Consider the following 14235-nt stretch of genomic DNA (forward strand, 5'->3'; position numbering starts at 1 on the left):
CAAAATGATTGTTTCAGTTTAGGTCAGGATGCCCAACACCTTCACACATATGAATGAACCACATGCCAGCTATCAAAGATACAGTATTTTAAGAGGTGTGATCTTGCAAGTTGTGCTGGAACAGGTAATTGGTAGCGATAATGATCACGGAAACCCTAAAATTTATTTGCAGATACAGCCTCAAAGCAAAAACTGGGAAAAATCTCCTTTTTTAACATGGAAATAGAGTGGTCGTTTTAGACTACCATACGCCAGGGTCCCAGCTTGCACACAGACATCGTGCAACCACAAGCAAGAGTGCTGAAAGCACGAGGGTGCTAGGAGAGAACAGCAAACCTCCACACTCCTATGAGTTTTTGAAGAATCGTGCTCCCAATGTACCACTGACACCGGGGCACTTGACACCTGCCGCTACTTTGAGGGCCCCCAAAACTGATGCAAACCCAAAAGCCAAGTGTCTTCTCAGCAACACAGAGTGCCTGGGCTGGCTCCTTGTCTCCCAGACAGACCCTGCCAATTTAGCCACCACCAAGCCGGGACTTGTGATCTGGAAACCTACAGTAGGGCACGAAACCATGACCCACAACATACCAGTACCCAGTACCAGAGGAAAAGCTACTTGAGAGGCAAGTGAAGATCCAAGCTTCATCTCATACTCGAAATGCTGGCAGTGGACCAGTCGCCTGCTCATACAGAGTGCTAAAATGGTGCAGTATGAAACTGTATTTTATTTCAACCGTGTTTTGTTAATGACTTAAGAGTCGTTGCCATTAAATAAGAGCCATCACATGACAGGAAAGCAGATCGTGAGGTTTGCTTTACGAATGCTGGATTCAGCAAACAGCTTTACAAGCACACACATCTCAACGGAACGCAACACATCTCCGGAGCACTGCAACCAGCCGACTCAACGAACCAAGACTTCTCTCTGATGCGAGAATATTGGAGATGGCATGACTGCCATTAATTACACAGCCCCAGAATGAAAGAAACTCAAAACCATCTGCATGTGACATGCACAAGCTCCTAACTCGGCAGCCGCGCTCACCGCGCACGAGGACATTGTGCAAAGAGTTCTCCATCGTTTTTAAAGATGGAGCAACCACCACCTACGCAAAATCATTCAAGACTAACCTGGGGCAACAGAAAGAACTTTGTTGAGAAACTCAAGGGGAAAAACCTTCTTGTGTAAAGGTTTGCAAGTTCTAAGCCTTGCTGGTGACTGGAGAATAAATGTATTTTGGTGGTGCCCGGTTTCCATGCAGGTACAAAGCACTGGCAAGCAGTAGTATGCTGCTGCTTTTCCAGGCATGTGACACACCAAGCATTATGACAAGCTGTATCTGTTTTAAAGGGATGGAAGGAGAAGAACCCAGCACAGGCACTGCACATCTGCCAAGCCAGCCGCACCAGTTCCTTCTCATGACACCCAAAGTGATCTATTAAAATACCACAGAGTAAAACAACTAATAGTAGTGGAGGGTGTCCCTGCCCATGGCAGGGGGGTTGTAACTAGATGATCTTTAAAGTTCCTTCCGACCCAAACCAGTCTAGGATTCTATAACACTAGGTACCAGGAAACCTGTGCAATCACTTCTCCTTCTTTCTCCTCTCTATTACCCAACTCTGCTCCTAAAGCAGAAACCTCACACACACCAGAATATCTCTCTTGCACCACTGCCCTCCAGCAGACTGCCTCTGAGCCAAAGGAGGTTGCTAATACTATCACCATACCTTATACAACTTTATGTCCCTGGTCCATACAAAACATGTTGCAGAAGAAAAGCCGCAAACCAAGTGACAGATTTCACTAGAAAATAAACCGAAGGCCAAGTTTAAATTGCAGCTCATTGATCAGCTACAGTCTGGCCCACCTCTGACCACCATCAGCCTGTCGCTCTCGCTCATTAACTGAGCCCATAGTTGTGTTTAAATAACTCATCTTTTTGAGAAAAGCATCCTATCTTTCTTCAGAAGGCATTGAAGGTGATGAACTATGTCTGTCTGTAGCCTGTTCCACTGGTTAATAACTGTTAGAAACATATGATTAAGCTCCTTTTTATGTCACTAACTTCCAGTCACTGATTTTAAGTTCGTGGGGGTTTTGTATTATTTTATTATTTTTTATTTTTTATTTTTTTTTAGAAAAGTTTATGTCTCTTCTGTAGTTATTTCCAGGAACTTGGTATCCTCTCCCTTTCAAGTTATTTACATACACTGTTAAATGTTTACCTACCTTTTTTGCTAAACTGAAATACTACTTTTGATTGCTGGCTTTTTATTCAGAATAAGTATTATTTTCTGTGGTGGTTATTTTTTGGCACGTTCTTAAATATTGCAGGTCATTAACAATCTGGATGGCAGAATCACATTTAAAACAAAACAAAACCAGCAAAGAACGGGCACATTTCCTAGCATTATCACTTCATCTCTTCTCCCTTCCTGCCTTATCTTCCAAGATCTTTGACACAGAACATACATAATTTCCAACCCCGAGTGGAAGAGCAGCTCAGAGGAGTGGGATAACCACACACCATGTACAGATGCTCCTTAACGTGTCTCACCCACCAGCGACCGGCAGCAAACTGGGTTTTTTTTAACCAGCAGAGCCAACATCTGCCCTTGGGAGAGCACAGCTGTACAACGCAGCAGACTGGCACCTTCATGTGAGGTGCACCGAGCACAGACCCAGCGAATGAATCCACTACAAATTTAACTAATTCACAGCAAGTTTGTCTGACTATGAATCCGAGCCCAATAGTAGGATTGTGGAGTGGAAAACAAAGGAGGCAGCTGAAGGCAGCTTATTTCTGGCTCTTGCCTTTGAAAGGCTTCTCCAGTTTTGCCTGTGTGCGCTGTCACCTCTTCTGGGAACACCCTTCTCTGTGCTGTCACCTGTCAGCCGGATCTGCCCCGAAGTCACAACTGTTTTGCCAACCAAGAAGAGGAAGAACCGTTGGATGGTTTCCCATGGAATAGCTTGGCTTTCCTCCCCAGGGTCAGCAATTACAGGCTGGACTGCATGTGCTGTCTGAACCATCACGTTGTAAGAATTATAAGTCAATTCTATTAGCGAGCGCTGGGTTTAGGATGCATCTGCTCAGATGTCTGCTTCCTCCTGGAAGAAGGGCAGCCTGATTTTAGGAAAGCATTTGGCTGCAGAACCCAAACCGAGACTGCCGTCATCCTGCAGAGGACAGAGTCGTTTCTGGACCGCACCCTCTGTAATTCACAAAGCTGTTTCAACAGACCACAGCCATCAAGCCCTGCCAGACCATCCCAACAGCTCCCAGCAAACTTCCCAGGAAAACAAATAATTGATTACTAATAAATAAGGGAAAGCAAAGCCCCAGCAAACACCTCGAAAATTCAAGCAAACTGTTGTCATCTCCCTCTGCATTGCTCTAATGCCAGTGAACAGAAAATACCCCATGAACCTGAGCAGCCAGGGGCATTTGAAAGAGGAAAGTCCCTCCAGATACAAGAGACAGAGCAGCCATCTGGCTTCAAGTCAGGACATTTTATTCCAGTGCTAGAGAGAAATTATTACGGGGATGTTAACTTGCTTGGGTTATCCAGACAGGCTGCCAGCAGGAACTAATGCAAAACTTCTGTGCTACTTCATGTTTGCAGAAGGAGCTTGCCACCCCCGTACCGATTCTTACAGCTGGGCTACTTCAAAGCAGCCCAGTTTGAAGGGGAACTGCACTGCTAACACAAGCACCCAGTTAAGTACAAATGCCAGCCCTTTACATTCTGCCTAAACATATTGCAAGGGCTTCCACTGCAGAAAAATTCAAACCCAACTCTGCTTTCCCTCCCCCTTTGTTTTTTTTATTTCAAATATCACTGATCCCTCTCTTTTTTTGAAATCTTTGATACGTCCTGGCTCACTAAACATCCATCACTCTGGGGCGTGAGTGATGGATATCATTAGTCTTGCATAGCTTAAGGAAACGGCAGCTGAAATATTTTATGCTGAACATACTTCACAGTTTGAAATAAACCCATAAGGAAAATCTGCCAGAACACCTCAATTGCCTGTTTTTTTTTTTTTTTTTTTTGCAAACTGTAAAATAAACTTCGTCCTGAAAGCAGAAGGGGGACTTCCCAGCTCTGTTTTCCACAAAGACAACAGACTCTCTCTGCCATGGGCATCCACACGCCATCCTGCAAGGCTCTCCTCTGAGCTGGAGGTTCTTACGGATGGTGTTTTTGGAGGGGTAGGAGCATCCACAGACAGACCCGTGTAAACACTCGTCCTTCCTAACCAGCTTTAAATGAAAGCAGCAGCAAGATTACACCACCCAGTTTGGGAAGAGCCCGTATATCCGACACATTCTCCTACTACAACACCTAAAATCTTGATGCCATTTAAACTCATTTCACAAAGCAGAAAGTAAGAACAAACCTCACAGAGATACTGTTCCCCCCATGCCCTTCTGGAGCCAGTACAAAACCCCAGGACAGTGCAGTGACACCAGAAGAGGTGAAGGTACATGGAGGGGAACGACAGGTAGAAACGTGGCTGTTGGGTTCGGGGTTTAAACCCCCCCGCAGACGGAGCAGATGGCTTCCAAAGCGTGGGAGACCTGAGGGCCTGACCTGCTGTCAGCACGGAGCCTTATTTGAGTTCCTCCTGCACACCCGTGGGAGCACGCACCCGCCGGGTCACTCACTTAATCTGTGCAAGGCTCTTGCATGGCAGGAGCGTGAATCCCACTTCCTTACCCAAGCAGCGAGCTCCGTGTAGGTGTGAGAAACAAGGAAGTCTGCAGACTCCCCAAAAGAGGAAAAAAAAAAAAAGTGTAAGATCTTCTTGAGAGACAGAGGAATTAAAGAAAACCATAGCAACAAGTCAGTCCACCTACCCAAACCACCCACCCACCACCAGTTTCATTTGCTGACGCACTTCAAAAACAAGCTGGCTCCTACCCGCTCTGGAAGGTGAGCAAGCCCTGAGAGCTCATTAAATTCCCTTCTCAGCTACTCTTGTGTGCCTGCAGCTAGTGAGCAAGTGGGATATAAATAGAAGTTATATAACATCGCTTTGTTGATTCCTGTGCTTACCACCAAAAAAAAAAAAAAAAAGGCAGCATGACCTTGTTTTTCTGCCTAGCTTGCCTCTGCCTGCTTGTGGAAGACTTTAATCCTGCTAGGGATCATCTTAAAAGTTTATGTTGGACCTGGATCTCCATGGAGAAGAATAAGGAGAATTAGTGGTTTACGTCCCTGCTCCTTACAGGACCAGGATCGCAGCTGAACGCCGAGCGGAATGCCACGCAAGAGATACCTGACCACCATGAACGATGCCAGGCTACCAAGACTGGAGGGCGACCACCACAGCTGAACCCTCATGTGACACCTTTCCTCCTTTTTTTTCACCTGCATGGCTCAATCCCACAGATGGGCACCTCGAAATCTAAGCATAAAACCTCCCTTGGGGCAGAAAGGCTGAAAGACGCTGCGATACAGGAATGCTGATGGCACAAACATACTTCAAACAGTATTATCAGCTGCAGCCGAAGTAGAAAGTCTACAAGTGGTATCGTTACAATCTCAACTCACCCACCCTGTTCTCCATCTCACCTATGCAGCTCACCCTTCCCAATAAAAACAAAATCATCTCTGCAGTAACGATTCCTCGCAGCTTTTGGCTCTCTCCGCATTATTAGCAGGGTTTGCTTGTTTTTAACGAGGTGGTGGCTAATGGCTGAGTGAGATCGAGACTTCACAGTGCTAAATACATTAAAACACAGGTGAAAGAGAACCTTCTCCCAGGGGCTGGCCATCTCCAGGCTCCTCATGTGCTGCGGATCAGCAGAGCATCAGGATGCGGATTTCCCCAGCGCTGGCTTAATCAGCAGCGCGGGTTCTGCGCCTCGCTGCGGAGGTGACCGCGCCGTGAAGGAGGGTCTGGATTTGCAACGTGTTTCTTTTTGGAAAAATGCTCTCTTTCCCAGAAGGACAAGATCCCTGTCCACAGCTGAATGCCATGGTTGATGTAGGCTGTTACCCACGTGTTTTTTTTTTTTCTTTAATGTCATATTCTGAACCAACATACTCTGAATGCAAAAAAGAAAACCTACTATGTATTTTAACTTGAGAAAAACTCATTAAAATGCTGAAAGACATAGGTGATTACTTAACACATGCTGGCAGCTTGCTGGTTTTGCATTTTGCGTTTTGTTTCAATCATACCTGTTTAGGAAACTATATAAAAAGATACAGCATCCAATATAAAATAATCGTGCCTGCTATAAACAAACAACAAACAGTAGAAATTTTAAGAGATGTTTTTTATCAGCAAGCAGAAGTTCTCAAGCCCTAGCCACAAAAGTTGAGTGACCCAAAGACATTCTTGCCTCTGAAGCATTTACCATCACATATGACTTTGTGTGCTCACAGATATCTGTGACTGTTAAAAGGTTTTTAAGTAGTAAATCGGGTTTAAAAAGTCCAATCCGAACCCTAAAGCACCATTGTGTCAACCACCTCTACGTTTTACACCAGCAATACTTCTGTAACACTTCGTAAAGTGTTCTCCCTATTTTGAAGGGCAATCACAGTCACAAAGAAAAAGAAACTATACGTGTTTTGGCAACCAAATAGGACAGGACACATTTAGGCCAACAGGGAAAGTGGAAAAAAAAAAAAAAAAAAAAAAAAGCAGTTGACTGGCTGGTTCCAGCTATTTCACTGTTGACCTTTTTAGCGTCGCTCATCCTTCCATTTTCGTCATTGTGTCTCACAGCCAACGCCACCGCCAGCTGAAGGACACGGGTCGGTCTCAGAGTTATCGCTCCCCGAGAGCCGAGGGCTGTGGTGGACGGTGGCACAAGCGTGCCCCAACTCCTGCCGGAGCAGCACCCCGGTGCACGTGGTCTCTGCGGCGTTCCTATGTGCCAGAACACCAACGGGAATGGGATAGCTTGGGATCCAGTTCTTTCTGTGCATGGGTTCTGCAGTTCAATAACTATCACTTGGACAGTTTGAGGCACCGAGTACAGCAAAGGAGACCATAATTCACCACGCTGGAGTTTTCTTACTGGTGGCAACGCATGGGGAGAAAAGTCAGAACCAAGTCTGAATCCGCACATGGTGCAAGACGGAGCTGGAGACAGGAAAATCATGTCAGTCCAGCTTTTTACCCAAACCAGTATTTCCTACGAAACCAGATCACTAAAGAGCTGGCTGCCACGATTTCTGGTACCTCACTTGTTCAGAGCCCCTCTGGGTAGTTCTGCCACAACCAACATGGTGCCATGTGGCCATAGCCCCAACCCTAACGAGCACTTAAAGGATGGCACAGAAAACACACAGCTCCTCTTTGCAGGCTGAAGAGTTCTGGAAGTCAAAGGAACTTGAAGCCACGTAGCTTTTTGTACAGTCACATCCCAAAAGAGCCTCACACATACATGATGAGCTCCAGATCTTGGCTCAGCACAACACGGATTTGCTTTTGCCATGTGGTGGTAAGAGGCACAACCCTCCAGTCCACCACCACCGGCTCCCTGGTGGTGTCTCTAGTCGTGGTGGCCCCTGGTCCTCATCCCATACTCAGCTACTGGAGGAAGGAGGGGTGTAGAGCAGATTCCATCATCATCATCCTACAAGCAGGAGCAGCAACTCTACTCAGACGCCTTCAAGCTAGGAGCAAACCCCACTTCTTTCCTGACAAATAATCACCTTTTGCTGAGGCACCGATTCCATCACCTCGTCCCCTGTGCCTGCAGCCCACCTTGGGAAGAACTGTGGATGAAGGGGGAAAGAAGGCACCGCCACACTTGCAAGTGGCAACTCTGCATCACGTCACTTTGGGGTAGCGCTTCAAAAACGCCTGACACTAAACTAATGCCATCGACCTCATTTTACCTTCCCTTGCTGAAAACACCAACACGCGCACACGGGTAATGTGTCACGCAACCCAGTTTTTTGAGAAGATCCCTAAACAGACCGAAGCCTCCATGGAAAGGCAGTTACATAAGGGACCTGGCTTGCCATTAACTTCCACAGACCAAGGAAACCTGAAACTCCACGCAGGTGAGGCAGAGTAACGGCACATATAATTTTTATTTGGCAGAGGAGAGACAAGTGTTGCCGGAGAAGTCCTCAGCAATTTCCTCTGCTGTCACTCACTTGCCAGGGTTGCTCTTCCGAAGGAAAACTCGCCGTGCTGCAGCGTGCGCAGGGAACGGACCCAGCTTTCCTCTCTTCCAAGGAGATGCAGCCCTGCGCGCAGCAGCACCTGCCGCGGGAGCTCTGGCAACGCGCACCCAAGGCAGCGCCCCGGGGGGCCGGGTGCCACGCGCCGCTGGCAGCACCCAAGAGGCAGGGCACACTCGTCCCTCGCCGTTTCGGAGGAGAGCGTGGGGCTGGCAGAGCACCCCTGGAGCTGCTCCGTGCAGAACCGCTGAAACCCGCGCTCTCCAGGTGGATGCTGAGGACTATGTAAATTAATAAAGGGGTTTATGTAATTTTCAGTTCAGTGAGCTGCAGCATTTGTCAAGTCAATTTGTTGTCTGGTTTTGACCCTGCGGTTCCACCTCTGCTTCTGCCTCCTTACCAGTGAGGGCAGGCTTCCCACCGCAAAAACCATGGAGCTCCTGCTGAGCGGGAGCGACACCATCACCGGACACAGTCTCGACGCTTCCATCAGCATCTGTGTTACCGAAGAACCTGACGACTTTTCAAAGTCAATTCCCAAACTTAAAAATAACCCAGAAAAGTTTCCATCCAGAATCCGTCTTTCTCCCAGAACAGTTCCTTTACCACATTCACCCCTATAGCAAAACACGGAGCAGCATGGGATTCAGTGCACCATACACTACCAGCTTAGCCTCTTTCCTAAGGTAAACTGGGAGTATTTTTTCTTGTCCTGCTTCTCCTCCACATTAATTTTCTTAACAGTACAATAAAAATAACTCCTGCCAATTATAATAAGGAACATTTCTACATTTGCTTTTCTGCTAGAGTTGGCAACCACCTACTTTGCCTAGCCTTCGTATTGGCCCTGTGTGTATCTAATGAAATGGTAACACCTATTCCAGTTATCCCTTCCCAGCATCATGGGGATCTGTTCTTCCACTGAAGCTCATGGGAGTTACCTGGGAACTCCCATTATTAACCATATTACAATCATCATGTGCAAGTTCCTGTGTGTCAGTGCAAACCTTTTGCTTAACTTCAGGCCGAACTCATTTCCCGTGTGAAAACCTGGAGTTAAGGAAATGCCATCCAGGGGTGACACATTTCTGGCTTTGCTGCCAAAAAACCTTTTTACATAACCTGTCCCTATCCCACCAGTCTCCTATTCTCAAACGTCTGTAGATATAAGCCATTTAAGTTCAGCAAAAATTATTCAGACTGAGCACAGAATGAACTTGCTCAGAATACTATAAATCAAGAGCTTCTAATAATAACCAAAAAAATTGTGAAATGAAGATAAACTGTTATACCTCAAAGACAAAGCTGGCCGATTTGGCTAGGTTGACTTTCGCAATGACAAATGTATCTGATGCAAAATGAACACAGTTATTAGTCCAGAGACTGAAGATGACTCTTCCACGGGCAGTTACTGGAAACTGCCGTAGAACTTGAGAAAATCCACTCTGCAGGCTGCAAGAGTTGTGAAGCCCTACCTACCTAATCTGCAAAACTCAGCAAAAGAACATAGATTAGAGAAAGATGGGGATGAAAGACCAGGGGAAGCATTGGATTCATTTCCATCAGCGCATCTAGCTCCCGTAAGCAGACAAATTTTGCAGTGTATGTCTTAAAAATGAAATCTAAGTAGGAGACCACCACACTGCTGCACTCGATAAATCCTTACTGTGCTGTAACAAAAGACTGCTTTATAAAACCTGTAGGATTTGAAGCTGTGCAGAGTAGCAAGTACCCCACGCACCTCTCCCGGACAGCTTGGAGCCTTGTGTATTTTCTGGGTGAGCAGATACACTATTCTTCCCATGGGAAGAGAGAAAAGCTTGGTTACGTGAATTTACCATCTCAGGACACCAGTTTAACTTGGACATCGTTCAGCAATTGCTCTGGAAGATACAGACCTGAAATCGTGATTTTACTAAAGAGCAAACCTCCACCTTCGGTTTGATTCACCAGCGTCGAGCCAGCTGTTATCCCAGAAGTTATGCTTTGTGGTTGGTGTTTTTTTCCATTAAAAAAAACGGAAAAAAAAATGGTTTTCATGACTCAAATACTGCTGAAAGGTCAGAATATGTGCTGTTCTTGACTGACATTGCAGTAGTCCCCACGGACCCTGACTGTGCTAGAGCCCGTGCAAGCAAAGCACGGCACCAGGGAACTCCCTGCCTAGCACCAGGAGATTATCCAATACAGAGGTAAATCAGGGAACATCTTTGTGCACTGATAAACCTCCTTTTTTTGCCTTTTTCTACCAGGCTGCTGGATTGCTATAGCACAGAATATCTACGTTACAACTGCTCCATAGGATATTTTCAATAAAGTCTCATCAGTGCTTTGCATGCATGAGTAAGAGCTCCTGGGTGTGTCCAAGACCTCAGAGCTTACGGCATTAGCTGTAGGCATCACAAGTCATTTGGTTCCTAAAACATTCCGTACTTAAAAGCAACCTACACCAGAGCCCCCTCCCAGCCCTTCGCCGCTGCATCCGGGCACGTACACACACGTGCACAGAGTCACTGCTGGCTGCCCAGAACATTTTCTAAAGGTAAAGACAACTGCCAAGCACTTATTCCCGAGCGGGAAAGGATGGAAAACAGTTCCTCTGGTTTTCAGAATTAATTAATCTATAAAGGCCATAGTGGGACAGAAACTGGCAGGGCCATAAGGCGAAAGCGTTACGCCGTTTGCTATAAGCACCCTATGCCAACGGCTCATTCCTGACCACGTAGCTACTTTACAGACTCCCAGCTCCTAGTTACAGACAGCAAATGTAAACTACAGAATCTCCCTTTTTGATGAAAAAGGTGTCTTTGGAGATGGATTGCAGATTTCTCCCTCTTTGTTTTGACCAGATGAGCTAAGGAATCTGCTTCCAACCCCGATTCGCACGCGGTGCTCAGTCTGTTAGTTCTGTGTTCCAGCACGAGCAAAGGATCTCTGCACGTCAGGCTGGTGCAGAATTTGTTCTTCCTTTCAGCACGACAGCACGAGGTTACCTGAGGATCCCTGAGAGCTAGGAAGATGAAAGCTCAGCTTCCTTTACATTGGAGAAGAGCAGGAAATGCAAAGGAATGCCTCTCCCCAAGGAATGTTAATCCTCTCACGGCATTTTAAGGTGATATGGGATTTTAAATGCTCGATTCCCACTTTGTCTTTTCCAAAGAAGCTTCACTAGAGCACATGCATGGGGGGGCAAAAAATAGAGGGTACTGATTACAGAGCCAAGTGAAGAAGGAGCCCCCAGAGGTTCCCTCTCCTCTCAATAGAAGTCTGCATGAAAATAAGAGGTGCTGCTGTAGAGATCTAGTGCATGTTTTAATCAGTGATCAACTACAACTAGTCAGGATCCAGCCCCACGTTCCACTTAATCAAACCTCACCATGTTCTGCTGCCCGGAGCACACAGCTGCTCTTTTGCACATCTCTGGTCAGGCCTGAGCCAGACTTTTCTCTGGGATTTAATCTGTTCTCATGGGCAAGCTGGTTTTCCATCAGACCAACCACTTAATTCAACTCACCCCACAGCTACACGAGTCGTCCAAAGAGGGGACAAGCAGAGCTAACCAAAACAGGACGGTCCACCTTGGCAACGGCCCACAGTCAGATCAGATTAAGCACGACACAGGGTGTTACCCTCAGCCTGTTCAAACATTTCTCCCAGAAGGTGCCACGGAGGGCTGGAGAGAACAACGTCGTCGCTGCGGTGGCTCTTGGCTGCTGCAGCGATACCCGCGACACACCGTGTCTTTCAGTAGTTTGGTTTTCAGGGCAGAAACAAATAAAGGACTGGGAAGTGGTAATACTGCACTGGGAACAGTGGGCCATGTACATAAGATTTTTTTTTTAGCTCACTTTGCCCAAGCTCTTCTGAAAACGTTAGCGTGTTTTATCTTTAAGTACCTACATAAATATTCCTAATCAGGATGCAACACAAATAGCACCAAATTACAAGCCTAAATCCGTATGTATATCAAACCTTTGGATGTATCACTTCCGAGAGAAAGGAACAATCTGCAAAATTGACCACCTTGAACAAATCACCGATTGCTTTGTTCAGACGTGTGTATCGCACAGAGGTGGGGTAGGAGATGGGTAACACTCTGGAACAGCTACGCACAAAGCCCATTGTCCAAGACAAACAGGTTGTTTGCAAACAGCATACATGCAAAGTCAAAAGAATAAGATATTACAGGCTCAATAGCCTTTGTAGGCATGTTTTGCTGTAACAAGGTTTTACTTTCTCTTTGGAAGAATACTGTACAAGCTAGTTGGTGTATGATTATTAAAATCCACAGCAGGCACAACTCTCACTTCGGGAAACCAAACCCTTACTTAAAACAGAGAAATGAAGGACAGCGAGATTACAGGAGAACGGTGGTGGTCTGGAGTTTACCATACACTGTTGTTTTAAATTCCTGTCTGAAATTTAACTGCTAGTTGTAAAAGTCTGAGTATGATGCAGTTGCTTAAACTTACTCATAAAAGTAGTCACATTAACTTATGCTACAACGCTGTTTTGTTACACGTTCCTCTACATTGCCTTGGGAAACTCCTCGATTACCAAGTGCCCATGCAAACATTTAACTTCTTCATAGTAGACAGCAATATTTTTCTTAATTGCAGGTCAAAGATCATTTAGTCATTTCCTCTCTCATCTCCTTCACCTGCTTGAGTTTCCTGGATTTCATAAAAAGATGTTTTAGTGATAAGCTCGAAGTTTTCTATTTCCCTACCTGTATTGTAGTGTTCCCACCTTCCAGAAGGGCAATGGCTAGCAGGATGCTCTCATGGAAGACTCTGTCACTGGTGGCATTCATGATGAGATCTATGACCAGGTTTGATGCACCTTCTTTATCAAGATGACACTGGACATCTGCCAAACTCATCTCACCTCGGCTCATTGAACTCGATCCGGAGCTTCCTCCTGTAAAAGTGATCAGGAGAAACAGGCTGAGATTCCAACCCAGTCACCCTTCGGTGATGGCACCTCTCTTATGGTTTAAATTATCAATCTATCCTGAACGATGCACACACGTTTATTACCAGTGATGAACTCAACTCCTAGCACTTCTGCAAGGAAGAGTCTGTAACTTAAAGCACATATCGGGCTTGTTGTAAGATGGGCACTTAACTCTGCTTTAATATGTGTGAGTCCATGGGAGGTGGTGACCAAAGGGAGGACAGCCTGGGCTAGCAACGGGAAACGGTCACTGCCACGGCTCCCTTCGTCAGCCGCAAAACATGGAAAGAAAACTGGAGTACTACTGAGAGGGGACTCTGGAAACAGCGTGGATTCAGGGATATGGAGGGAGGAAGAGGCTCTGCAGGACCAGTGAGGGGATGGAGAAAAGGCGAGACAAATTCCAGAGGGTGGCAAAGCTCTAGAAAGTAGAAGATGATGGCGGTAGGTAGCTCAACACAAGGACAAATGAAATACATATCAACTTCAGAAAAGAGGGGGAAATAGTTCTTTTGGTTGTGTGTGTTTGTTTGATCAGGCCTTTCAACGGGATTACCCGCTGTGTTTTGAAGAGGCAAAACCCACTGAACTGTCTGACAAAACGTGCTTGACATTACCGACTTTTAGCAACGGTCTCAAATTAAATAAACTACACTTCATAACTGACTTCAAACTAAATTTTTGCTCATCCTACCCTGCAATCTCTCTCAATACAAGGAAATGTTTCTGTTTCAGACATGGTTAATAATCTGACATCGTTCCGAGGACACTTCCCAAATATCATTGCAAATATTAAATTGATCAGGTTTTCTACGAACATTAATTCAAAGCAAAATCCCCAAACTCAAGCCAGCTCAAGAGAGTCTCTGGAAAGCATAAAAAGCTCTGTCTGCTTAATTTTAAAGTACTTTGTCAAATGCAGTCAGGAGAAAGAGCACTGCTCTCATCTGCATGTGGAAAAAGCAGTTGACATGATTAGAGGCAGGAGAGTGATGCTTCACTCAGCCTAAAGTAGAATCCCTCAAAGAGAGTTAAAACACAGTGGAGTTTCCAAAACCAGTAGAACATGCAAGCAGGACTTGTCCCCCCCATCCATGCGGACAGTTTCTTCTT

At 45.9% G+C, this 14235-nt stretch overlaps 1 protein-coding gene across 8 annotated transcripts in view; it reads right to left on the bottom strand.

Annotated features, from left to right (window-relative positions):
• The window catches only part of ITPR1 (inositol 1,4,5-trisphosphate receptor type 1), a 169729-nt gene that overhangs the window by 47741 nt on the left and 107753 nt on the right, over nucleotides 1-14235 (bottom strand). For all 8 annotated transcript variants that reach the window (XM_086618909.1, XM_009984139.2, XM_086618914.1 and 5 more), the window contains one exon: nucleotides 12896-13086. In XM_086618909.1, the coding sequence (XP_086475035.1) occupies nucleotides 12896-13086 (191 nt within the window). The remainder of the gene's footprint in view (nucleotides 1-12895; nucleotides 13087-14235) is intronic.

This window comes from Tauraco erythrolophus, chromosome 12 (assembly GCF_009769465.1).
Source record: "Tauraco erythrolophus isolate bTauEry1 chromosome 12, bTauEry1.pri, whole genome shotgun sequence".
Classification (NCBI taxonomy): domain Eukaryota; kingdom Metazoa; phylum Chordata; class Aves; order Musophagiformes; family Musophagidae; genus Tauraco; species Tauraco erythrolophus.